Below are 27,995 nucleotides of genomic sequence, written 5' to 3'. Positions count from 1 at the left end.
CACAGATTTGGGAGGCGACAACACGTTCAAGGTCTTTGGAGAGGAAAGGGAGGTTGGAGATGGGGCTAGCTTGCAAGGATAGAAGGGTCAAGGATGGGTATTTTGAGGAGGGGGTGATGATTTGAAAGGAAGACGGACAGTACCTGAGGAGAAAGAACCGTTTACAATATTAGCTAGCATGGGGGCAGGAAGGGAAGTTGGGCAGTCAGGAGTAGGGTCAAGAAAACAGGAGGTGGACAAGTTGAGCTTGGAGAGAGCATGAGGAGAGATAGGAGAGAAAGATGCGAGTTCAGGGCTAGGGCAGGGGGGAAGCTTGGCTTGGAAGGCAAGGGACTGGGAGGGATGTGGCAGAGGCAGCTGAACGAATGGTCTTAGTGACAAAGAAGTCCATGAGCTCCTGGCACTTGTTGCTGGGCTTAAAACAGTGTTCTGAATGATGTCGAGATTGGATTGAATAGAGAGAATGTCATTTAAACGACCATTGTTTCAGCCCCTTCACAAACTCCTTCAATGCCATATTGCCAGTTAGGGGACTCCATGTCCTAATTTCTGAAGAACAGTGTCAACTAACCAAAGGAAAACACAACTATCATGGCACAAAACTTTGTTATTAGTGTACATCAACAGAAATAATGTGCGAGTAAGTCTATAAATATAAAAATTCTCAAGAGACAGTGCTACCTTATGCTGAGGCCCAGACTGACAGAAATCTGATCACCTTGCACACCACATGTATCCCTTTCATGAACCCCCTAGTTTGAAAACCTGTGCAGTATCTAACATACAATAATCCATGGAAACTTTCAATCTGCTTACTGTGACCTGTCTGGATCTATCAGACAGCCACAAACAATGGATAAATTAACCACGTACAAATGAGTCCATTAAAAGTGACGTGCTGTATACCTAGGACATCTCAAATTGTATTTTTTGTTACAGTGTGGACTCTATGGATAAATAACCTTCTAATTAATAAATAAGATTGCACTAATAAATATACGAACATTCAAAAATGACTGGCAGGAAAAGACCAGCTGGTCCATCAAGCCTGCCCCACACTCATGATGCATGGAGCATTGTGACTAGACATTTCATGTCCTCCCCCTCCCCCCCCCCCCCACAACACACACACACACATTGTGTGGAAGTTGGACATTGTTGATGGCTTGAGTTTTAGGTTTTCTATTTAGTTCTGGCTTGGTTCAGTAAAACCTGACTATTTCCAGTCTGTAATATGGACTGAACATTCATAGCAGGGATAAATGACTATCATCTCCCAGATGCATGCAGTTCTTTGTAGCTACATTCATATGTTCAATCGCTACATGAGAGATGCTGTATAAGGATTGCTGATTTGATGTTAAGTTAATTGCCATGCTGGCACCGCTGCTTCCTGACACACAGGTCCGCACAGCCAGTGGCAATCCTGAAATAAATTTCCTGGACTTGGAAAGGCCAGTGGCTGGAATGACCCATTTTTAAAAAAAACTGAATCCTGGGCAATATAAAAGCAGCAAAGGACGTGATCAGTCACAAAAAAAAAACAGGCAGCCTTACCTGCATAAGGGAATGAGAGGACGAGAGGAAAGGGCAGTAATAACAGACAGAAAGAGAAAAGAGGAGTAAATGAGTGTGTGGGGAGAGGTGATATGAGGGAGAGGGAGATTATTAGTTTGTGGTTACATGGTTCAAGAATTTGGAGCTTTTCATTTTTTTGTACTTTACTGTTTTCAAATGTACGATAAACTCAATATTTGATTTCATATTAATTGTTTGACTATAATGTATTATACCCTGCCCTATGTAAATAAAATTCGTTGGTGCTGCTCATTTCAGACAAATGTCAAAAATGATCTCTGCTCTTATAACTGAATGTCTAATTCAAGGTACTGTAGTGAGGAACCTCATGAATGGACATCGAATTTTTCATATTTTTAAAAAATGTCAATTTATGCGGGGTTCCTCATTACAAAATCAACTTAAGCAAAAAGTGTTCGAAAAATAACTTTTTAAATATAGAATTCAAAAACATTTCCGGGGCGGGTATGTCTCTTACGAAAATACAGTACACCGGGCGGATGGGGAATGGAATGACACTGTTTGCAAAGAGTGCGTACAATGTTAAATTTGCTGCCTACGCCCTGATTAAAAGGTCATCATAAAATCATTTTGTGCATTGGATGGTATCTGCAACAAAAATGGTGCGATTTGCTCATTTTAAAAACGTGCAAAAAGTAGAAAGTTAAATCACAAGCCTGCACATTAAAGCGTAAAGTTGTATCGAGTCTTTCAAATCTCTTTAAGCGAGGAAAATTATTTTGTGGAAATTGAGAACAACCTGCTTCTGCGCGTCTTATTGTGGCTGAACTAACGCGGTCCCATTCATTAACATGGATTCATACCCAATTTATCCTCAAATCTCACTATTGCAAATATGGGTAAAAAAAAAATAAACAGCGTGTACTTTAGGAATTGTAATCAGCGAGACTTGGGGTTGCAGTATTATCGGTGAGTCTATGAGAAACGAAATAAAATGATTTGCATTTTCTGTCCCTGCAACAGGTAGCTCCTTCTCCAAAATGTGAACAAGAAAGAAAAAAAAAATCAGAAGCCAGGCAGTGTGACCCGCAATGAAAGTGTGTGTGTTTCTTTTTTAAAAAAAAGAGGAGGGTCTGCATTGCACGAAGTCATCCCTGCGACCCAGCAGCAGCAGCAGCAAGCAGCAAAGAGCCTCGCGTGTACCGCGCCGTCCCTTTGCTGCCGGCGCCGCCCACAACCCAACAGCAGCAAAAAAAAAACCTCGAGTGACAGGGAGAGCACAGTCCGCCCGTGTGCGCGTGCGCACCCCGGACCTGTCAAGCGACAACCCTGCGTCACCTTCCACCCTTCGAAACATCGAAGGTTGGTGGGGGGGGGGAGGGGGGGGAGGGTTCGTAGATCAGATCTCATTTAAAATCGCACAGAAGAAGAAGAAGAAAAAAAAACCTGGCTATCCATATATAATCATTAAAAATAAAATTAATATGATGAGGCAACTGAATTATAGGGATACAAGGCGGGAAATGAGAGATCTCTTTCCCTTCGTCTCTCTCCACCACCACCCCCGCCCCCCCCCCCCACTCTCACCTCAGGGATGGTAGGTGCGATCCGGGCAACGTTCCTTGCTGCGCTCGCGGTGAGCGGGGGCTGTGCGCTTGGAGACGGAGACGCGACGCAGCGCAGCGCCTCTGTCCTTTGCTGGGCGCCGCTCAAAGTCATCGTGGCGCTTTCCACCACATTCACATTGTAAAAATCATCCCCCCCAACCCAGTGTATAAAATTTATTTATTTATTTATTTATATATATATTTTTTTGGTACAATTCCATGCCGTGGGGAGGAAACCAAAGAGCAGAGGATGAACATGTCAGTGATTTCTCTTCAGGAGTATGAGTTTGAGAAACAGTTCGATGAAAGGGGAGCCATAGAATGGATGCAGGAGAACTGGTGAGTGAATGCCGTGCACTGCAGGTGTGTGTGAAGCCACGGTTCAAAGCCCAGGGATGCGCCGCTTTCTCTGATTTGATTTATGCTCAAGTCTATGTAAACGTTTCAAAAAAAAAATAATAATAATAGATCCCCGAAATTGCAGCCTGGGTTTATTCACAGAAAGATGGGATCCACCTGCTTCTGAAGAGTAGGGGCACTCGAGGTAGACTCATGAAGATAACTGTATTTTAAAACAATTTTTGTTTTTAAAAAAAAAGCCTCCCTTGCAATTAAAGCTTAGGTCTGTGACCTAATTTTATTTGACAGTGTACAGTAATCGGGGTGTAACCGTGGATTGTCAGTGTAATAGGGCTGTAGGTGGAATAGGGCGGATACACTTAATATAATGCAGAGATACAGTAAAAACATTATAGCAACAGTCAGTCCATATAATGATACTAATTGCTCAGCTGGTGTAATGCTGGAACCACGGGTCTGAGAATGGCTGGATTAGAATATTCCATGTACCATACAGGAGAACACCGATTGCTAACTTTCACTTGGTCTGTAGACCTGTCAGACACACTAAAGTAATATGCATGTTACTTGGGGCCATAATTATCTCTGCACCCGCCGAATTTTACACTTACTAGGATAATTTGCAGCCCACACAATGCAAACCGGAATCAGGGTACATTAAAGAATGATTGTCATCTTTAAAGTCGGACCAGGCCCACTCTGGCAAATTGAGGCGGCATAAATATTTCCGTATTTGCAGGAGATTATGTGACGTTTTATCAGACGGACGTGATTGAAATGGTAACTTTATGGACAGTCCTTTACCTGCGTCCAACTACTTTGCAACAAAGTCGAACAATAGTGCGTTGGTATAAACCGCTTTACTTAGTAACCAAACTATGCGAGTATGGCATTTCATCTTGCACTCGTCCATCACATGAGAAACAACAGAAAGTAATTTTTTTGTCTGCAGATAAGTCATATTACTGTTCAATTCCTGACCAGTTATTACGTCTATTCATTAAATCTATTTATGGACAAGATCTCAGGCGTGATGAAGAGACTATCTCCAGGTTACTGTGGGATACAGATAATCCGTAAGTGACCCTGATTTTGTAATCCACGAGTGAAGAAATCACAAGTGGGTTATCCAGTACAACATTTACAAGTGGAATGTTTTTAAAAATGCCATGGCAACCTCGGGTTATACTTCGTGCACTTCGAAAAGGCCTGCAAGTTTATATTTTTAAACTTTTTTTTTCTTTCAAACGTCAGTGGCAACACGCAGAGTTTAGGTGTTAACACGACGTCGACAGTAGACTTTCCCATTGCTCACAAGTTCTGCAAAATTCGGTTGACATTGTGCGACCGTGGAACTGGGTTCGCAGAACATTGAAGAGAAAGGACTATAAATCACCTGGTGGCGAAAAATGCTGTGATGCGAATAAGATCTGTTGTGGATTTATGATTATAAATGGAATTAGTTTGCTGAGACCCAAAGTATTGTATAGTTCTACTTAAATGTGCCGTTAGTAACTGGAGGAACTGTACATATGAGCGAGCATCATTAATGACAGAATCCTCAACATTGCAGTTCCACCACTAACTATCTACAAAAAAGTTTTGGTTAGAATATCACTTCTGCACCCCTGGCCCGGGGGGGTGCCTTCTGTGCACTGACTGCAGCAGAGAATGTCTTTTCGGATTTTACAGTATCAGGATTACGGAGGAGATCGCTTTTCTTCCTCCATTAAGGCTGCAATTCTGCTAGGTTCTGGGATACAACCCAGCTGCAGGCTTAAACACGAAATAAAAAGCTGCAGATCCTGGAAATCTGAAAGCAAAAGCAGAAAAAAAACCTGGAATTACTCAGCAGATCAGGCAGCATCTGTTGGGGGGAAAAAGCAGTCAGTTGACGTTTCAGATCTTAAGAACCTTCTTCAGGACCTGAAATGTTATCTGACTTCTCTTTTTCCACAGACCTGTTGGGTATGTCCAGCTTTTTTTTTGTTTTCAGCTACCGGTTAATCGGGTTTTCAGGGACCACGTGATACAGTGACACTTCACAATCATCTGTCACTAGCTGAACTAAGGTTGGGACAGACTGGATTAGCAAGTAAGTGCACATTTATTTAAATCCTAAAATAATTTATTTTTGACTCTTGTTGCAGTGAGTGAGGGTACATCAGAGCTATAGCATACATTGGGAATCCAAAGATATGTTATTGCTATTATATTATAATAGCTAGTTTTTAGATGAATAGTTTTGGTCTCCTTATTTAAGAAAGGACATAATTGCTTTTGAGGTGGTTCAGAGAAGGTTCACTCGACTGATTCCTGGGATGAGGGGGTTATCTTATGAGGAAAGGTTGTATGCATATGAGTTTAGAAGAATGAGAGGTGATCTTATTGAAACATGTAAGATCCTGAGGGGACGAGAAGGGGTAGATGCTGAGAGGATGTTTCCTCTTGTGGGAGAGACTAGAACTAGGGGCCACAGTTTAAAAATAAGGGGTCTCCCATTTAAGATGGAGATGAAGAGAATTTTTTTTTCTCAGAGGGTCATGAGTCTGTGGAACTTCCTTCCCCAGAGAGCAGTGGAGGCAGGGTCATTGAATATTTTTAAGGCTGAGTTAGATAGATTCCTGATTAACAAGGGAGTCAAAGGTTCGAGTAGGTAGACGGGAAAGTGGGGTTGAGGTCACAATCAGATCAGCTATTACCTTATCAAATGGCAGAGCAGGCTCGAGGGGCCAAATGGCCTACTCCTGCTCTTAATTCGTACGTATGTTCGTATAATTATACACACGCTTTAAGAACAAAAAAAACTATGGACTTGAACTTCACACTTAGCAAGTAGGCATTCCAACCAATGGTTATAATTATTAGCCCTCTTTTAACATATTTTTGATGTGATGTTAAAAAAATGCTGCATATTGGTTTTAAAAATCTGTTGCATGGCTGCAAACTATCTTTGTCATAGAACTGTATTCTCTGTAAGCTTAACTGCCCCAAGATTTCTTCACCATTTTATGTCCCCAGTACATCCAAGTCTGTGAACCAATCACATTATTCCCTGTGAAGTTAAAAGCTAAAATCTGCTGTCTAATCTTTTAACCTTTCTTCCTTCCTGCCCTCAACACAAAACCAAATTAATAGATTGGTTTTGAGTGGCAATGTAATGCTAACTGCATATCAAACACCAATTAGTGGGAATGACAACTTTGAAATGAGAAAATCATCACATACGGACCAAGTGCTGTGAAATTATCTCTTACAACAGAAATCTTGAAAATTAGATTCGAGCAGTATGTAGTGCTTTATCTGTAACTTGACTGCTGAGTTGAAGTACTGCTTTGTCTGACATACAATATGATTTGATTTAACAATGTTGCTCTAAGAAGTAAAAGAATCACAATTTCAGTCATAGTATCTTTCAACTTGTGCAAATATTTTTATAAGTTATGTTGCAGTATTTTTTCCTCTGCTAATTTTCACATCCCAGCAGAGATCAGCTAACTCAACACAGACTAGGGATCAAATTTGCGACCATCCTGTTCTGTATAGCTCACTGGATAAATTCAGTCAGCCACTGGGGAGACCACATTTCAGTGTTTCAACAAAGATAAAGAAAAAAATCAAGTCACTGTAAATGGACAGAGTTGCTTTTGCTTTCAGTCTGAAGGAAGAACTTCAGGACTTTGTAAAAATGAAAATTAAAAATATTTGTTGCAGAAGATGATAGTCTTCAGAACAAGAAATAACTGTATCCTGCTCAGACATTTATTTTTTTTAAATGAAAAGCACTATTTATGCAGTTTTATATTAAATATTTAATATATATTTCAATGTGAGCAAGCAAAATAGTGATCTATGCTATTGACTTCATGAATTATATTAGGACAGCTTCAATATACTGTATATCGCTCATGATTTTTTGACCGTTACGCCATAAGAAATTGTAAGCTGAACAAATTAGTTTATATAATTCTGTTGCTGCTTTCAGTTTTGCAAAAGTAAGATGAAGAACATATTCTATATTTTAAAAGTGCTCATAACTGACTAAAAAGTTGGTCCTTATTGCACGGCTGTTCATTATCTTTTAATAGTACCCGTTGGGAAAATGCTCATAATTGTGCAATAACTTTTGCACATATTAAAAAAAAAAAAAAAATATTCCAACAAGTATGACTTCCTGCAGCTTGACCAACATGTAACAGACAAGCCAGACAGATTACAACTGGGGCTCTGAAAGAACTGCACAACATATTAATTTCTGGTGCTGTGGACTCAAGATCCTTATTACACTCAAGATGCAGTCTGTAGAGCTCATGGCACATTGTCCATTTTCTGGGAAATAATTTAAAAGTCATTCTAAAATTTAGAATTTAAGCCATGTAAAGTTCTGTTTCTGATATTCATAACATTTCCTGCACAACTATATAATTAATATGTAGATCATTTTCTACATCCTATGGTGGATATTTTTTCCATTCATTGCCGCTTTAAAATATATAAAGGCTTATGACTCAAGGTTTTCAATAAATTATTAGTGCAGCATTAAGTTGCGATCTAACTTCAGCTTATGGATAACTCCATCCGTAGGTTTAATGTTTTTTTTGGATTCGAGATCAATTTGCATGGGAAAGTGATTTGTTCATATATTAGTAGTTTAGTTGTTAATTAGCTGAAAGTTCAGGAGAGGAGATGGGATACATAAATCTTTTAACTATGAAGAAAAATAATTAATATAGAATGGCTTGTTGCAAAACAAAAGTGCTACGTCCCTGCATACCAAATAACAAGAAATGGTAATGGGGCAAATTACAATGTGTTATTAACTTTAATTTGCATTCATTCATATTGAAATGCAATATAATTTATAGTAATCAGCATTACAAAGAACATTTCTAATTAAGCACCATTTAGCTGCAGTGTACATGCACCCTTAATGATCAAAATGTTTTAGTGGTAAAGTAAGCCAGAGTTGAAAGACTGGCTGGTGAAATATGATAAGTATAGTGCATGATGCATATTTGCCAACATACCTTCATCAAAGTACATTCATCATGAAATATGATTATATCAGTGCCTTTCAGAATCATGCCTCAGTCAACAGGCATATTGCTGTAGATCAGTCTTTGAAGCAAAACTCTTGTTTGAATAATGTTCTTGTGCCAATAAAGTCAAGCATAGAGATTTCATAATCACCAATAAGCAGGTCTCCGTATTCCAGGCTGTAACGTACCACTATATTTATTTGTCAGATGAATGTGAAAGCAAGCTGATTGCTCATCTGTTCTCTGATTCCTCAGTGGTAACTACAGTGCATTTGGGAAGAACAAAGAGAGTCGTGTAGAAAATGTTCTAGGTTGATTTTCTGTGGAAAGCACAATAGATAGCAAATAGAGACACACTTCATGCTATCTAAAATAGATGCTTCAGTCAAGGGACAGAGGAAATTCTTCTCACTTGCTATGCAATATTTTGATGCTAAAATCTGCGTACGTGATGTTCATCTTGATTTCTATGTAGGACCTGAGTGTGGGGAGGAACAATTCCTATGTATGCTATCTGTAACAAAATTGTAAACCCATTCTTTGTAAATGCATTTACGGTTCTGTTACACATCGCACAGAGGAAATCTTTCCTCCTTGATGATAGGTCACTAAGGGAGTGAAGGAAGAGGTCAGGATAAATTTCTTCATGCACGGAATTGTTGGAGCATGGAAGCTTTGCCACAGGGAGTGGTTAAGGCTGAGACCCCATTGCATCTTTTAAAAAAAAGTGGCTAAGTATTTGAAGAAGATGAAGATACAGGGCTATGGGAAGAGAGCAGGACAGCAGGATTGGTTTTGGATTGCTAAAGCAAAGAGCCAGCACAGACATGATGGTTTGAATTTCCCTTCTATGCTATAAACTTCTATGGTTCTACATCAAAATTTGTTACTGCTTGCAGTATAGATGCACTGAACAGGTTTGGTTTGGACATGAAAAATGTCATTGCTTATGGAGAAGAGTACGCTTCCATTAACTATGATGAGAACGTCTTCTGTATTTATGGAAAACTAAAAGGAAAAGCAGCCTAGTATCAAGCTAACTGTAATTGCCATGTGTTGCACAACACCACAAATACTGGTTGAAGAGACTATGCGCACAACATTTGCTAGTGAACATAGAGCCAACTGTTTAACAAACTGTGGTGTTTTTGGTTATCAGCTGAATTTGGTTGTTGCAAATATTCTGCCAAATGAGCAAGAGAAGTCCAGAAATGAAGCACGAGCTTGTTTCAGTTGAATATTTGCATTATTGGACAGGTGGTTCACATTGAGAATTCAGCATTCAAGAATTCTTTGTGCCTAAGCTTGAAGAAAGTGCTTTCTTTTAACAACTTAGTAGCGCTGAATGAATGCCTGAAGCTGAATTTGAAAGGTGACAAAGTTTCCGCACAGTTCAGTTGGCTTTGCGAACCGCGCTCACCATAATTAAGAACAAGAGCGAAAAAGCGGCCAAAAAAAGTGAACTACACTATTGAAACAAGTCAGGAAGTCAAATCTGAAAATTGTTGAGCATGTTCTCTCATGGACATGGTGCAGCAACACCTTCACTGAGTGAGTTTTCAGTGTGATCAGAAACTTTTGATAGAAATAGACTCCACATGAACTTGGCCAAAATTGTACTTTACATTCAGTACTGAAATGAACTACTCCTTTCAAGAGTTCTTAACAACAAATCATTGCTTGAGTTTGCCCAGTTGAACAAGTAGTATAAAGTCAGGACAATGAAGTTATGAAGAGTTAGGAATGTAATTTATTCTTCACTTGCTTTTTGTCAACAAAGAGTTGATATTTTATCCCTTTTTAGACATAAAATCATTGAAAAATCTTGTTGTCCTTCCCTCTTTAGGGAAAAAGATCTCTATATCCTTCTCCTATACTGTGAGATGTGGAGATGCCGGTGATGGACTGGGGTTGACAATTGTAAACAATTTTACAACACCAAGTTATAGTCCAGCAATTTTATTTTAAATTCACAAGCTTTCGGAGATTTTCTCCTTCCTCAGGCAAATGTTTCAAGATCTCCTTGAAGCCTACGCATTTATACATATTGAACAATAATACATGGTGTTTACAGACTGCCCCTGCAACTGCCCGTTGCCAAGGCAATCACCGTGTTCAGACAGAGAGGTGTTACCTGCAGAACCTCCGAATACACATTCAACAAAAAAACAAACAGGGAAAAAAAACAGAGAAAAAAAAAACACAGAGAGAGGCAGAAACATCCGGAAGGCAGAGAGAGCCAGCAAATGACCCATTATATTAAAAACAGATAACATTTGTTCGCTGGTGGGGTAACGTGTAGCGTGACATGAACCCAAGATCCCGGTTGAGGCCGTCCTCATGGGTGCGGAACTTGGCTATCAATTTCTGCTCGACGATTTTGCGTTGTCGTGTGTCTCGAAGGCCGCCTTGGAGTACGCTTACCCGAAGGTCGGTGGATGAATGTCCATGACTGCTGAAGTGTTCCCCGACTGGGAGGGAACCCTCCTGTTTGGCGATTGTTGCGCGGTGTCCGTTCATCCGTTGTCGCAGCGTCTGCATGGTCTCGCCAATGTACCATGCTCTGGGGCATCCTTTCCTGCAACGTATGAGGTAGACAACGTTGGCTGAGTCACAGGAGTATGAACCATGCACCTGGTGGGTGGTGTCATCTCGTGTGATGGTGGTATCTGTGTCGATGATCTGGCATGTCTTGCAGAGGTTACCGTGGCAGGGTTGTGTGGCGTCGTGGACGCTGTTCTCTTGAAAGCTAGGTAGTTTGCTGCGAACTATGGTCTGTTTGAGGTTGGGTGGCTGTTTAAAGGCGAGTAGTGGAGGTGTGGGGATGGCCATAGCGAGGCGTTTGTCCTCATTGATGACATGTTGAAGGCTGCGGAGAACATGGCGTAGTTTCTCCGCTCCGGGGAAGTACTGGACGACAAAGGGTACTCTGTTGGTTGCGTCCCGTGTTAGTCTCCTGAGGAGGTCTATGCGATTTTTTGCTGTGGCCCGTCGGAACTGTCGATCGATGAGTCGAGCGTCATATCCCGTTCTTACTAGGGCGTCTTTCAGCGTCTGTAGGTGTCCATTGCGTTCCTCCTCGTCTGAGCAGACCCTGTGTATTCGCAGGGCCTGTCCATAGGGGATGGCCTCTTTGACGTGGTTAGGGTGGAAGCTGGAAAAGTGGAGCATCGTGAGGTTGTCCGTGGGCTTGCGGTAGAGTGAGGTGCTGAGGTGCCCGTCTTTGATGGAGATTCGTGTGTCCAAGAAAGAAACTGATTCTGAGGAGTAGTCCATGGTGAGCTTGATGGTGGGATGGAACTTGTTGATGTTATCGTGTAGTCTCTTTAGTGATTCCTTGCCGTGGGTCCATAGAAAGAAAATGTCGTCGATGTATCTGGTGTATAGTGTTGGTTGGAGGTCTTATGCAGTGAAGAAGTCCTGCTCGAACTTGTGCATGAAAATGTTGGCGTATTGGGGTGCGAATTTGGTCCCCATGGCTGTTCCGTGTGTTTGGGTAAAGAACTGGTTATCGAAGGTGAAGACATTGTGATCCAGGATGAAGCGGATGAGTTGTAGGATGGCTTCCGGAGATTGGCTGTTGTTGGTGTTGAGTATTGATGCTGTCGCAGCGATGCCGTCATCGTGGGGGATACTGGTGTATAGTGCCGAGACGTCCATCGTGGTGAGAAGTGTTCCTGGTTCAACTGGTCCGTGGGTACTGAGTTTTTGTAGGAAGTCTGTAGTGTCACGACAGTGACACTACAGACTGTGAGAGATTATATATATATGTTGTGTGTGTGTGTGTGTGTGTGCAAGTAAATTCACTTTTTAAAACAAATTGTCTTTCCATAGAGAGCGTGAGAGGAGTTGAGGGAGATAGTTATAGATAGAGAAATAGCAATAATGTGTGTGTTCTTTGACAGACTGGATTTTGATTCTTCAGAATATCTCCTTTTGGAAGTGGTCTCTGGTTTCGCTGCCCATATGTTTCTTTTCAGGGCATGCATAATTTGATAAGAGGACAGTCAAATTAAATAATACCATTTATGATAGAGACATGGAAAGATTTCAAATACTAAATCTGTTCTCCCCGATCATTCTTCTGGTTAAGCAACAATGGACAAATACCTGTAATGTCTAGGGAATTGATTTGAAGAACAGGATTGCAGGTGGAATCCTTCAGCATCCATTTATCATCATTGGCGGGAGGGTGGACAGAGTATTTATTTATGATTCAGTTAGAAAGCCTGATGCCAAAATAAATGACAAACTTGTTTCCAGGGTTATTACCCATTTAAATCCTATTGGGTTAGTTTAGTGGAACTGAATCATAAAATGGCTCTACAGTGCCAGTTATTTTTGAGAGAATGCCTGAATAAAAGAACTTATTTTCTGGATATGTGCAAAGTTCAAAGTGAAAATGTCAGACAACAATAAAAGTTCTAAAGGACCCTGGGCCCAATTTGCTCTAATCATTCTGATTTTTCATTAACAGAACCTGAGATTACTTCATGCAGAGACATCTAGTGCTTGTAAATTACTGGAAAGCAATAATGACCCTGCATTGGGAATGTGATGTGCTATCCTGTTTGTGATTTAAAAAAAAAGATGCATTTAAGCTGCCACGGATGGCTACGTAATTGAGGCTGTGCCGCTGTACATTTTTGATTGTGCCAATCTTAGTTGCACTCATTCATTATTTTACGTGGTAAATATAACTGGAAACCGGTTCATTGTTTCAGGATTAACTCAAGGATCATTGTGTTTAACAGGAATCAGAAATTATGCTCAGCTCTGCCGACACTCCCAACAATGGTGTAATGTTCCTTGTATTAAATAATATGCTACAGTAATACTTCAAAGTCTGGCAAAAATGACTGTCAAATTCATTTAAGTCACTTGTAGTGTTAATAAGACACTGGATTTAGGTTGGAAATCTGCATTTGTAAATGCTGCATCTTATTCTTAATAATTACTAGCAGATCTCTTGCAGAACTACACATGGTGAGTCAGAGATTATGTTGTTGCAAGAGGTGCTGTGGTATGGAAGTGGAGAATGAAAGAAATTGAAAAGAAGTTTCTAAGATCTCCCCAGAGAAAATTAAATAATTGTTTATATTTGGCAGGAATGATTAATGTGTGTCCCTACACCAAACTCCCACAAAGATTGGGAATTGAAATTTCAGGCCCAAGCACCCATTGATGGGATGAATTGCTGGAAAATCCTAACCACTGGCATAGGAAATATATTGGAATTCACTGTTGTACGTCTAGGGTTTAATATATGATACAAAAATTGACTCTTCCATGCTGTCCTACATTAAATCAACCCAAATAATATATTTTTTTAAAAACTGCAACAGCCTGAGCTGGTTGAAAACTATTTAACTCTTACCCCACCAGAGATTAAGAAATGAAATGCGACACATTTGTATGTCTAACACTATTTTACTTTCCTAAGTCTACGCATGCAAATATAACATAATTATCAGAGAAATCATCTGAAATAGTATAATAATGGTCTCAGAATTATAAAGGACAGCACTAGCTTGGTTCAGCTCAGAATGGCATAACATAGTCAGCATTAGAGGCTCATAGCCTTAGCTCAACATAACCTAGCTCAGTTACAAAATTTTGGTCTTAAGGATTATACTACATGTAGTCGCTTGTAGTTTTATAGCAGCATAACCAATAGCAGTCATATAACTTCTATTAAGTCTAGAACAAAAGAACAAACTTTGTACAGCACTTATCATTTCCTTAGGACATCCCAAAATGCTACATAGTCAATTCATTATTTTCGAAGTGCAGTCACTGTTCTTAATAGGTAAACGTTGCAGCCAATTTGCACACAGCAAGTTACCATAAACAGCAATGAGATAAAAGACCAATTAATTTGTTATGGTGGTGTATGTTGAGGGATAAATGTTGGCCAGGACACCAGGACAACTCCTCTGCTCTTCTTCAGATAGTGTTGTGAGATCTGTTGCAGGAGGCAAGCAGGGCCTCAGTTTACAGTCTCATCGAAAAGTCGGCACCTCCAACAATGCAACACTCCCTCATTACACCACTGAACCATCAGCCTAGATTACGTGCTCAAGTCCTGGAGTGGGGCTTGAATCCCAAACTTTCTTACTCAGAGGCAAGGTGCTCCTACTGAGCTAAGCTGATAATTAGACTTACAACCTCTTTGCTCTAGAAATGGTTGGGTCATCAGGTCAAAGATGAATGGCGATCTTGCTCTATCTCTGTCTGAGCTACACTGGTTATGGCGTCTAGATTACGTCTTTTGTGAGTTCTCTGCAATTGTCTGGCATTCCTCGTTCATCGTGCATCTATATCAGTGTCTCCTTTGAATTAACTGATTGTAATTGTGTTGCCCCTCTCTGAACTGAATTCTTCTGACTTCTTAGTACAAGTCACTTTGTTTCTCAAATGGTCTGCTTCTCTTACTGGATCTTTTCACAGACTTTTGCTTTCTTGGTTGACTGGACCAAGACTAGGCTGGGAATTGATCTTATAAACAGAAAATCCTGGCATACTCTGTGAATGTGCATTAGATTTAGAACAGAAGAATCCCTCACCTACAATCCGGAGCGAGAATTAAGAGAGGAGGGGCTTCCTGTAATTGACAGACAGCAACTAATCAGACAAAACCAAGACATTTATAAAGGAAAAAAAGGTCAGCAAAGTCCAACCCAATAATTCAAACTTCAACCAAGTACTCAGGAGTAGATGTCTTGGAGTAAATTACAAAATTTACAATGCAGACAATTAGGAGTCAGAATAAGCATTTAATTTAGAATTAAATGCTATTTCTACCAGTAAATTTTAATCTTGAGGAAATTTCAAGATGGCACTTCAAATCAATTTCACAAAATGCTTGGAGCCATTTGGTTCAGCTTCTGATTTGCTTTATTGGTTGATTTATTTTGTTATTCATCCTTGATTTATTTTCATAGGTGGTTAGTACTTTCTCATTGGTTGATTTCTAGCTGCTTTACAGGAGTGGTTGGCTGATAATCTTGGATGAGAAATGGAAGATATCTATGTTCCAGCAGATCTCCTGTGGTGTTGTTTCTGGTAAGTTGGATGATCTGGTGTTTTATAAGGACAGGACGCATAAACCAGGGAATACACAATGTATTATTGTACTGCTAAGGTCCCTTTAAGGCCACTAAGTCAAATAGCTGTTAAGTAAACTCTGGGTGAGGTTTTTGTTGTTTTGGTTTCAGAAAATGTTTTTAAGTATAGGTAAGAGTTAAGTACTGCATTGCTTTTAACTGCTGACTTTTAGATCTGTACAAATTTACATCTTATAAGTGCAATTTACAGTTTAGCATAAAATACATAGTTTGTCAGCATGGTCTCCATGTATCGGAATGATCAGGAGAGTACAGTGGGCATCCTGAAGATCATCCCACTGTCCACTGGAGAAAGAAGCACCAGTTTATCATGCAGTCACTTACCCATTCACTCTTTGCATGAGGTCTATAAATTTCAGATTATAGGGGTATTCAGGCTGTGCATATGGAAACTGCCTTGCTGCTGTAAGCATCAAGAGTAATCAAGGAAGCCTTAATTGTAACGGTACCATCTTGATTATATACTAGCAGATCTCCCATGGCCTGGTTCACAGTGAGTGAGAGAATACAATAAAGGGTGACAGGAAATAAGTGTGATGCTTGCAGAAAGTCTGCACTAGGTGCTGAGTTTTAATATAAATATACAGATAGATTTCTTATAAGCAGTCATTGAAACAAACTGAATAAATGAAGTCAGCATGAACTAAATGCAATTATTTCAAAATAGATTGTAGTACATGACAGCTTTACGGTTATTTAGGTACTTTTGAGAGGGTATTTCTAATTTGCCTTTAGTTGATTTGATGTCAGTCCTGAATCTACTCGGGGGATACAATTTTGTTATAAATCTGCATCATTTAAGGATTACACAAATATTGCCAGCAGCAGCCTGGGCCAGATAGCAAAAGCTCTCAAAAGATATTTTTAAAAAGCTCAGCTTCCATTTTTCTAAGGTCGTAGAACATAAACGAATCAAGTGAGTTTCAGTTTGTTGTGATATTAATACATTATTTTGTAGCATCCATTTAATTAGAAATTTGCACAATTTTATCAAAAATAATTGATTTTCCACAGTCTAAAAATACTTATGAAAGAAGGAGCTGCATGGCCATAGAGTACACAGGAAGATAATTTAAGCTCCTGTATTGAATCTAATTCCTAAATTTCCATGTAATATTTTTCCTAGGTTTGTTGCTGATATGAAACTTTATCTCCCATCCTTTCATGTAAATGACAGGGCTCAAAACTGATCACTAATGTATATGGGTGATAAGTAAGCGAATTGAACAGAGGAGAACACTTGGAAAATAGCCACATAACCTGATTAAATTCACATTGTAAATAGATAAAAAAGATGAGACCAAAATGAAGGTGTCAGGAGCACAGATAAATAGATCTTTAAAAGGTGAGAGTGCAGGTAGAAAAGACTGTAAAAGGCAAATGGGATTCTGGATTTTATACATAGCGACAGTGAATATAAAAACAAGGGAGTGATGTTGAATTTGTACAAGACATTAGTTAGGACACAAGTGGAACATTACGTGCAGTTCTTGGCAGGGGCGGACTGGCCATACATGAATGGTATGCCCCTCCCCCCCCCATTTTTCTGCAAGAATCCCACACCCCTTTCTATCTTTAATGCAGAGCTATTTGATTAGATATCACCAGCTGAAGAGTCCCCCAAGAATGATGGGCCAAATGGCCTCCTTAATTCTTGCTGACACTCATCTTCCCCACCTACCTCAATTCATGTAGTTGTTCATGTTGAGACTACTTTGCTAACCATCTAAAAGGGGCACCAACTGTGAGATGATCTGTTAGATCATTAATTTGCTAATTTCTCTTACTTTTTAAAAGCTCCCATTCAGCGGTTTTCCAGCACGTGTTGCCTGTAGCAGTGGGAATGCTTGTTCCGCTATAGGAAGCTTCTGTTAACATCAGCATGTTCTTTTTGTCAGGCAATCAATCCAATCCCATTCTCCCTTCTACAAGCACAGCGTGGCTCTTTAATCACTGAGGAAAATATTTCCCAGTTATGTTCATTTTTTAAACCTAATGATCCACTGCTTTGTTTTTTGAGAGAAGGTAAGATTTGTAATTGGATTATATCGAAAGTACAAAATTGTATAGGAACAAGTTCTAATTTTGTAAAATGTATACAGAAAGTTTTTTTAAAAGTCCAAGTACTGGATGTTGTATCATTGGTTATCTTAAAGTCTCTGGGCTTTTATTCATGGTATATTGTTTTTCCTTTATACACCACACTGTCATTTTAAGATTACAAGTCTTAAAAACACTTTCCCCCCCCCCCACCTCCATTTGTGTTCAAATTAAAAGTCAAACAAAGGTCTGCAGGGAACAGCTATTAAACAATCGAATAGATTTTTTCAACCCAGAAAGTTTTTTTTGTAACATTTAACTGTTCCTGTACAAAATTCTCATAATTCAGTGTAGCTATGGTCTACCCAAACCTGACCTGCCCTCTAATACTGGTTTTTGATTCTGAGCTAGTGAGCTAGTTTCTGAAGTGGTTTGTAATTAATTCTAGATTACAGGAAAAATAATAACATTTTTAAATAGTTTCAGAATGTATAACAAATTAAATAGTATGTTAATGCAAAAATAGATGCATTAAGATCACCACATGGGAAGCAATGGGTCGATCTTAGTTCTGCTACACTTAACAATATCTCTCAATCCAAGTTTTATAACATGGATATTTTACAGAAAGTAGATTCCGTAGTACGGCTGTCTTTTTGAACAACTCTTCATACGTTTATAAAATAATTAAGAATCTGTTTTTAGCTTTAAACCTGTGTTGCTGGTTTTGGACTATTCAGTGCAGAGAAGAAAGAAAGACTTGCATTTATGTCGCATCTTTCATGACCTCAGGGCGTCCCAAAGCACTTTACAGCCAATAAAGTACTTTTGAAGTGTAGTCACAGTTGTAATGTAGGAAATGCGGCAGCCAATTTGCACATTGCAAGATTCCATAAACGGCAATGAGATAATGACCAGGTAATCTGTTTTTAGTGACGTTGGTTGATGGATAAATTTTGTCAGGATACCGGGGAGAACTCCCTGTTCTTCTTTAAAATAGTGCCATGGGATCTTTTACAGATGGGGGCCTCGATTTAACATCTAATCTGAAAAACGGCACCTCCGGCAGTGTAGCACTGGGAGTGTCAGTCTGGATTATGTGCTCAAGTCTCTGCAGTGGGACTTGAACCCGAACCTCTGTTTGCAAGATTTTGCTGTGTGCAAGACGGCTGCTGCATTCAGCCACCTAGCAACAGTCACTGCACTTAAAAGTGATTTATTATAGATGAAGCGCATTGAGATGTTTGAGGGATGTCATAAGGTCCTATAGAAATCCAAGGTCATGTGGTGCAGTGTTTTGTTCAGATGCCGCTAGTGATTCCTTGCATCCCTGCTTGTAAATCTCAGCACTGGTTCACGTCTGGTTTCACAGGAAAGATTGAATCAGTTTATACAAGTGAAAAGATCATTAGTTTAAAGCTCATGCATGCTGGAAGACACTCTCCAGTGCTTAGCCACTCACTGCAATGGGATAACCAAGGGAAGATCCAAATAAGTTTGGGTGTTGGGATTCAATGAGAATTATTTTGGTTTTCAAATAGAATACTGCACTCCTTCATAAAACTAAATTAAAGGCCATTATATCCATCTTTATACTGAATTTGAGCCTTTCAATTGGTCCAGAAAAATAAGCTCAAATCAAACCTCAAATTCTGTATACTCAGGGAAATTTGTGTGTTCCAAACCAGCTTTAGTATAAACTGTATCCCATCTTTGGGATTGATTTCATGCTGATGCTGATTCAGATACATAGCAAATAACCTACTCATGGAATGTAGATTCAATTCCTTCCACCCTATACCACATACATCACCCTCATTTTCCGTGCTACATATCCACTGAATTGCCTATATGGCAGTGCGGTATGTGTAGTATGCAAAACGTCCTAACGAAAAACTTCTTCCAAATTACCTGAGACTGTACACCATAACAGTCTGTCCTTGTAAATCTGAAATAGCAAAACTGAATCACTGGTATTATGCCACGAGTTTTCAGTATAGTCATAGCAGAAGAGTACTCTATAGATGTCAGTCTTGTAGCACTGTTATCTCTGAGTCAGAATGTTGTATGTTCATGCCCCATTCCAATCCTTGAGCACACAATCTAGGCTGACACTTCAGTACAGTACAGAGGGAGTGCTGCTCTGTCGGAGGTGCTGTCTTTTGGACGAGACGTTTAACTGAGGCCCTTTCTGCCCTCCTAGGTGGACATAAAAGATCCCACGTTATTATTCTGGTCAACATTTATCCCTCAACCAACATCACTAAAACAGATTATCTGGTCATCAATCTAATTACTGTTAGTGGGACCTTGCTGTGCACAAAGTGGCTGCAGCATTTCCCTACATTGCAACAGTGACCACACTTCAAAAAGTACTGAATTGACTGTGAAGTGCTTTGGGACATCTAGCGTTCATGAATGGTGCTAGATAAATGCAAGTTTTTCTACGTATCCCTGGAGATCTAATTTGTGATTTTGTTACATCAGATTTTAATACGTGGAGGCTGTGTAACATCGCCACTATCTTTACATTTATCATAGAAAGTAAATCATCAGTCAGCAAATACAAGTGAATGTATGATGCTCGTCATAGTATCATAGTAGGTACAGCACAGGAGGAAGCCTGTGTCGGCTCTTTGAAAGAGCTATCCATTTAGTCCCATTCCCCTGCTCTTTCCCCATCGCCCTGTAAATTTTTCCCTTCAAGTATTTATCCAATTCCCTTTTGAAAGTTACTATTGAATCTGCTTCCACCATCCTTTCAGCAGTGCATTCCAGATCATTACAACTCGCTGCGTAAAATAATGTTTCCTCATGTTGCCTCTGGCTCTTTTGCCGATCACCTTAAATCTGTGTCCTCTGGTTACCGACCCTCCTGCCACTGGAAACGTTTTCTCCTTATTTTCTCTGTCAAAGCCGTTCATGATTTTGAACACCTCTATCAAATCTCCCCTTAACCTTCCCTGTTCTAAGCAGAACAACCCCAGCTTCTCCAGTCTCTCCACATAACTGAAATCCCTCATCCCTGGCACCATTCTAGTAAATCTCTTCTGCACCCTTTCTAAGGCCTTGACATGCTTCCTAAAGTATGGTGTCCAGAATTGTACACAAAACTCCAGCTGAGGCCTAACCAGTGTTTTATAAAGGTTTAGCATAACTTCCTTGCTTTCATACTCTATGCCTCGACTAATAAAGCCCAGGATCCCATTTGCTTTTTTAACAGCCTTCTCAACATGTTCTGCCACCTTCAAAGATTTGTGTATGCGCGCCCCCAGGTCTCTCTATTTCTGCACCCCCTTTAAACTAAATTACTATTTAGTTTATATTGCCTCTCCTCATTCTTCCTACCAAAATACAACACTTCACACCGCTGTGCCATAAATTTCATCTGCCCTAGACATGTCATGTCATAAACTTTGGTTGGATTTTCTGAATAATCTAATTTTGTGGCTCAGAGCCCCCACCAATCCTAACCAGTGCAAAATATGTAGTGGTGCTACAAATACTAAGTTTTGTACAGGCTTTGTCTCTCAAGTCTACATCCTTGTGCATTGCCCAAGTAGGTAAGAAAATAATCGAGGGAGGCAAATGCGGGCTTAAAAGTACTGTAGTGTCTGGATTTCCCTCCCTAAACCTTTCCGCCTCTCTCTTCTCCTGTCTGATTACACCCCTGGGATGTTTTTCTGCGTTAAAGATGCTATATGAATGCAAATTGTTGTAACTCATCTTACTTTCCAACCACTAATTTATAAATAGATAGAAAATCGGGCGGGCCGCATTACGGACATGCGATCCTTCCTATATATGGGCCACCCATGCGATCCTTCCTATATATGGGCCACCCATGCGATCCTTCCTATATGTGGGCCACCCATGCGATCCTTCCTATATATGGGCCACCCATGCGATCCTTCCTATATATGGGCCACCCATGCGATCCTTCCTATATGTGGGCCACCCATGCGATCCTTCCTATATATGGGCCACCCATGCGATCCTTCCTATATATGGGCCACCCATGCGATCCTTCCTATATATGGGCCACCCATGCGATCCTTCCTATATATGCGCCACCCATGCGATCCTTCCTATATATGGGCCACCCATGCGATCCTTCCCATATATGGGCCACCCATGCGATCCTTCCTATATATGGGCCACCCATGCGATCCTTCCTATATATGGGCCACCCATGCGATCCTTCCTATATGTGGGCCACCCATGCGATCCTTCCTATATATGGGCCACCCATGCGATCCTTCCTATATGTGGGCCACCCATGCGATCCTTCCTATATGTGGGCCACCCATGCGATCCTTCCTATATATGGGCCACCCATGCGATCCTTCCTATATGTGGGCCACCCATGCGATCCTTCCTATATGTGGGCCACCCATGCGATCCTTCCTTTTCTATGGGCCACCCATGCGATCCTTCCTATATATGGGCCACCCCTGCGATGTTTTATACCCAAATGCTAAAGGGGAACATCGGTCCCAATCTCTCCTTAAAATGAATTTGCAGATTATATAGAAAATTTAGCTTTCCCCTGCTCCCAATGAGGAGCCTCATTCAATGGGAGCATAGGTCAGAGAATCTTCACGCCAGTGTTGCAACGCTATCGTCGACCCATACTCCTATCAAGCAAAGCTCCCAGCAAAAGAGTGGATTGCTAAATTTACCTGATAGTGTTTATATGACGGATGAACACATGTACCCAATTTCACTCTTATACTGCTTATATCCTTCTAACCCTTCCCAGGATACATTGTTATAGGGATTTGACAATGGAGAATATGGTTTTTCAAGCAGTATTTTGAGAATCTATGTGTTTGTGTTTAATACGTAAAAGTTTGATGTATATGCAAATGAAGTAAATATTGATTAGAAAATCATAACCTTGTGTAGCAGAATACTTTCTATGTTAAATCTTGTGTGACTACTCTCTGTCCTCCCAGCTAGTACAGGGTAACAGAATGTTGCTCAGCTGTATATTCCTCTCAGACATGTTTTGAGAGACACAAACTGCTGCACAGTAAGCAATTTTCATCCCGAAAATTAGCAATAGAAAATGTATTTAAAAAACCTAATTCTTCATTACTTATGCTCCACTTCCTGTACAGTGGGCAAGTTTAGTAATCCCACAGCAGAAAGCCACAAGAGACATTTATCCCTTTTGACGAATTGGAGTCCTTCAAACATGCAATGACTCCACTCTTCAGCCTATATATTATCCCAATGTGATCTGCCTCTGGTTCATTCATCAGTTACATGTTATTCCTTTGGAGAATTGCTCTCTCATGGACAGTATTGCAGCTGTTTCTTTTTAAGTCCTATGGGACTAAATTGTCAATCTTATTTTAAGATTTTCAAATTTAAGCCATATTTCCGTAAAACCGGTGTCAACTACAGGTGACTCTTTCCTATAGCAGATAGTCATGATTGGAAACTTTAATGGACCTGTGCATTGTATGAATTCTGCTAAGTTCCTGATAGACTCAAGCAACCTGAGTTACTAAAATTAAATACAGCACGTCCTGTTTTTAATAAAGGTCAGGTAGGACACAAAATCACCTCATAAGTCTTCCAAATTCCTGTTTATCCAACGAAAACTGATGCAGCAGCGTTAGAAAGATAGCATACTGGGTGCAACTCATCAGGCAAAAATCCTCTTTCAGGACTCAAAAAGGGTTCCAGAATTGAGGGCAATCAGACAAACCTACACTAAAACACAGTACAGCTCAAGAAAGGAAACATTTTCTCTCCAGAGAGGGGCCGCCATCTTAAACAAGTTGATCAGTAGTGGGGCAGGGGATTGGCAGTTACCCTTCATGGATTTCATGGTTATGACTATGCTCCTGTAGATTGATAGGGGAGCACTTGCTGCCCAATAGTACAATATCAACATTGGCCTCTTCTCCTGAGTTAGAAAGAGGAGATGCACATCATTTTGTTAGAGGCAGGTGTAGGGATTCTGCTATCACATTCTGAGATTCCTGCATTGGTACTCAATTCAGTTCTCTCATACCAGATACTACAGAGCTTGTATGGCAGATGTTGAGGACCATCCCCATTAAGGGCATGAGACAGGCAGCTAGCGACAGTGAAAACTATCCTGGTTTGCATTGCCACCACTGTGATTCTTCATCCTGCTCCTTGATGCATCGGGGAATCTAATTTAAAAAATATGGACACATGGAAAAACCAGTGAGAAAGGAGGGAGATCAGATTTATGCACCCATCATATTGTGGCTCCCTCGACATACTAGTATGTTTTTTTTCAATGGTGTAGGTGGGCAGCTTAGAGCTGTACTCTCCACAGGTACTGCTTGTATGTAAGAGTGTATAGGGAGGAAAGGGAATGAAGATTAAGGAGCTCATTGGAATATTGCGAACAGGAGTAGGCCATTCAGCCCCTCGAACCTGCTCCGCCATCAGTTAGATCACAGCTGATCTGCACCTCGACTCCATTTACCCGCAGTTGCTCCATGTCCCTTGATACCTTTACCTAACAAAAATCTATCTATCTCAGTCTTGAAACCTCCAATTGTCCTCGCAGCCACCGCCTTTTGGGGGAGAGAATTCCAGATTTCTACTACTCTTTGTGTGAGTAAGTGCTTCCTGATTTCACTCCTGAATGGCCTAGCTCTAATTTTATGATTGTGTCCCCTTGTTCTGGATTCCCCACGAGAGGAAATAGTTTCTTCACACGTGCAAGTTGCTGCAAATCACCTGTATATGCCAGCACTGCATTCTTGTAGGCATTGAATCCAATTAAAGTTTTTTTTTACAATCTTATGTAATGTTTTTATCCTAAATAAGAAAGACGATTAAACTGATCACATTGTGTATAATATTTATCACCTAGTTACAAATTAACAAAAGAGCAAAAAGTACACAACATCCTTAGTTGTGATTGAAATAATGAACAGCAAAGTCGTATCACAACCAAACTATATATTTTAAAGACTAAACAATTGCAATGTTTCAATAACTCAGGATTCTGGGCAGTAAGGTTCACAATCTCACTTTAGATGTAGTTAGAGACCAGATGTGCCAGCAGAAATCACTTCGGCAGCAGTGGTGGCTCCATTTGAGACCAGGAGGACATCAGCTCATTACATGGCACAATATGGCATTGGTGCAGCACAAAGATGGCACAGTACCAACAAGAAATATGAATATAATGCATAAGGTGCAGGGATCACTCCATCTGGCTTTCCTCTCAATTTTCCTTTTGAGTTACTGGAATCTGCTAAGGATGGCAGAGTCTGATTGCCCTTCCAGGGGCAGCAAAATCCTCCAGATAGGTAGTCACTGAATGCTCAGTACCAACATGGAATGCATTAATGGAAGAAGCAATCCAAACTAGCCTCTTGATGCTTGGATAAGACCTACAGAAGCTACTGATGCTGACAGTATGGCAGAGTTGAATTTATCATTGGCAGGAATACAGTGATAAACCCAAGAACATGCTTAAATTAAATGACAACTTGGGTCCCTCACAGTCAATCTTGGATAATTCTTACAATACTGTAAAATGATAAATGCACACATAAAAACAAAAATTAGTAGAACAAAGGTTATTGAATCTAATCACGATTCTTTATAATTGTGTGATTTTTAAAAGGAGCCTTGATTACAAGATTCCCTGTAAGTGAGATTAACCCCTTTCATCTCAGTTTACAGGTTATGTAGGTTTGCCTGCATAAAAGTTACTGCACTTCAAGCATAGTGAAGTGCTTTGAGATGTTACAGAAGAAACTGTAAGGAGTCACAAAAATATAAGTTTTTTTTTTGAATATTCCACTGACTCTTCCAGCAGCACCTCTATGTTTGCACAGACAGAAATATTGATATTACTGTCTTATCTGGTTATGTGTGGGGTTGGGGACAAACTGGTTATGTAAAAATAATTGAGAAATGCACAGAGAAAGGTGGTTATTTTAACAGGATATTTCTTCAAGCAGGTCAGGTATGCTAGTTCAGACAGGAGTGACATTACATGAAATTGGGGAGAATAGAAAGAGTAAGAGAGAGAGATAGTTAGAGAAAGAAAGAAAAAAATGTTCTTCACTATCTAGTTAAACTACATAATTTACTTAGTGAGCAACTTCCCTCTGCCTTCCAGGAAAGGAAGCCCGCAAGAAACAGGCCAAAACTAAATTGGCTGTTTTGCTACAGGGTCTGCCTCATCATATTCAAACTAACATTTTAGGTGTGCTGCTTTCTTTGGGCACGTATTTCTCTTTATACTCCTTTGTTATCAGTGTGATGTGACCCTACGATGGGAACTGTAAAAGCTGGTGATTGCTGAGCATTCAAATCAATCGTGTTCGGCTCGGGGACATTATCCTGGTCTCAGCTTGCACGTGATCTGTCGATTTATAATCTGCTTTATCTCTCCTCTTCCACCCTTGGTTCCACAACTGTTGCCGTGGTGTCCAACTGCCTGTTGGACGCCAAGTCCTGGATGAGCCAGAACTTTCTACATCTCAACAGCAACAAGACTGAAGTCATGTTGTTTGGCTCCCACCAGAAACCTTGTACTTTAGGCACCAAATCCATCACCCACCCTGTCTGCATTCTCAGACTAAACAGATAGTTGTGCAGTGCCACTTCACCCCCACAGTTGTCAAAACTTTCATTCATACCTGTCAAATGAAGACCCTATTTTCTCCAGTGCTCTTCTCACTGGACTTCCAAGCTCCACTTCATACAAATTTCAGATCTCTGTGGCCTGAACCCTAACCCACACAAAGTCTAGTATGTTCATTACTCCTGTGCTCAATGACCTCCACTGGCTCCTTATCCACCAGATCAAAATCTTTGTCCTTGTATTTTATTAATTCTTGCTCCACCTTAACTCTGCGATCTTCTCCAGCCCTACAGCGAGCACACACCCTCCAATCTTGAGGCTCTTGTCTATTGTGGGTCCCCGTCTCCTCCCTGCTCAACTATTGGTGAGAGATGCCTCTGCCGTGACACCCTGCACTGTGGAACTCCCTTCTTAATCTTTTCCCATGCCACCTCTTTCATCTACAAAACTCTTCTCAAAACTTACCCCATTAACCACACCTTTGGTCATTTCTACTACTTCCTGCTCTGCATTCCCCTGTAAGGGGTCTTGTTGCATGAAAGGTGCTGTACTAATGAAAGCTGTCAATGAAAGTAAGTCACATAGATCCCACCAATCTTCCTAAAATTAAGTACAGCATTTAATTATACTCGCTACCACAAGGAATAGTTGAGGGAGAAAGGAATAGAAGGTCATGCTGATAAGGTTAGATGAAGAGGGGTAGGAGGAGGCTCATGTGGAGTATAAATGCTGGCATAGATCTGTTGGGCCGAATGGCCTGTTTCTGTGTTGTACATTCTAAGTAATTCGATGTAAAAGTAATTTTTCTGGGGGTTTGAGGGAGGGGAAAGTCTCAGTTTTGTAGTTCATTTTATTGAAAGCAACTTACATCACAATTTTAGAAGTCTGAGCATTATGCATAATTGCACTCAGTATAGTAGTCCATCACTATTTTCTAAATATAATAAAATGTTGCAGTTAAGCAGATAAGTGTCACTGCAAGAAACAATCCTCTTTTATAAACAGCTAATGGCACTTCAAATTAAAACGAGGAGGTTGGAGCTAGAGTCCTGTTTACTCAAGTGTGTCACTGCCATTAACTTCCTAAACTTGTAACTGTGTAGCCAACAGGCATTACAGGAGGAATTTTTCCCCCTGCAAATACCATGTCCTATTTAAAGGTCAGTTCCAGGCCACAGGCATGGATCCTGGCAGCGTGCTGTCTCCTCTGCTGGTGTAGCCATTGAATAAGTCACTGATCTTGGTTGAACAGACTGGTGAGGAATGTTAGTAACAACCTGCACCATTTTATCAGTTGTAAACAATTTTACAACACCAAGTTATAGTCGTTCAACTGAGGAAGGAGGTAGCCTCCAATAGCTTGTGAATTTAAAATAAAATTGCTGGACTATAACTTGGTGTTGTAAAATTGTTTACAATTGTCAACCCCAGTCCATCACCGGCATCTCCACATCATGACTACCATTTTATCAGGATTGATTTCAGAAGTGTAGGGAACAGTTGTGAATTCGAGCCAGACCAGAATTCACATTTTCCAACATGTTAACTTTTTTTGCCCCCGCTGCAACAACAATCAGAATAAAGTCTTGCGTGAAAAGCAGGAGGTGGACTCCAGTAAACAAAGCTTTATACCTTTTGGAGAGATGGTTTTTGATACAAAAACCAGTGCTGAACACTACACTTC

At 40.3% G+C, this 27,995-nt stretch overlaps 1 protein-coding gene across 1 annotated transcript in view; it reads left to right on the top strand.

Moving 5' to 3' along the window:
- Positions 1–3,203: 3,203 nt before the first annotated feature.
- LOC137304078 (very long chain fatty acid elongase 6-like) overlaps positions 3,204–27,995 on the top strand; it is a 63,951-nt gene continuing 39,159 nt past the window's right edge. The window contains exon 1 of the mRNA XM_067972535.1: positions 3,204–3,485. Within this exon, the coding sequence (XP_067828636.1) occupies positions 3,397–3,485 (89 nt within the window). The 5' untranslated portion in view covers positions 3,204–3,396. The remainder of the gene's footprint in view (positions 3,486–27,995) is intronic.

This window comes from Heptranchias perlo, chromosome 36 (genome assembly GCF_035084215.1).
Source record: "Heptranchias perlo isolate sHepPer1 chromosome 36, sHepPer1.hap1, whole genome shotgun sequence".
In the NCBI taxonomy this organism is placed as follows: Eukaryota; Metazoa; Chordata; class Chondrichthyes; order Hexanchiformes; family Hexanchidae; genus Heptranchias; species Heptranchias perlo.
Note: the sequence above shows the minus strand (reverse complement) of the source record. Positions and strands in the feature narration are given on the sequence as shown.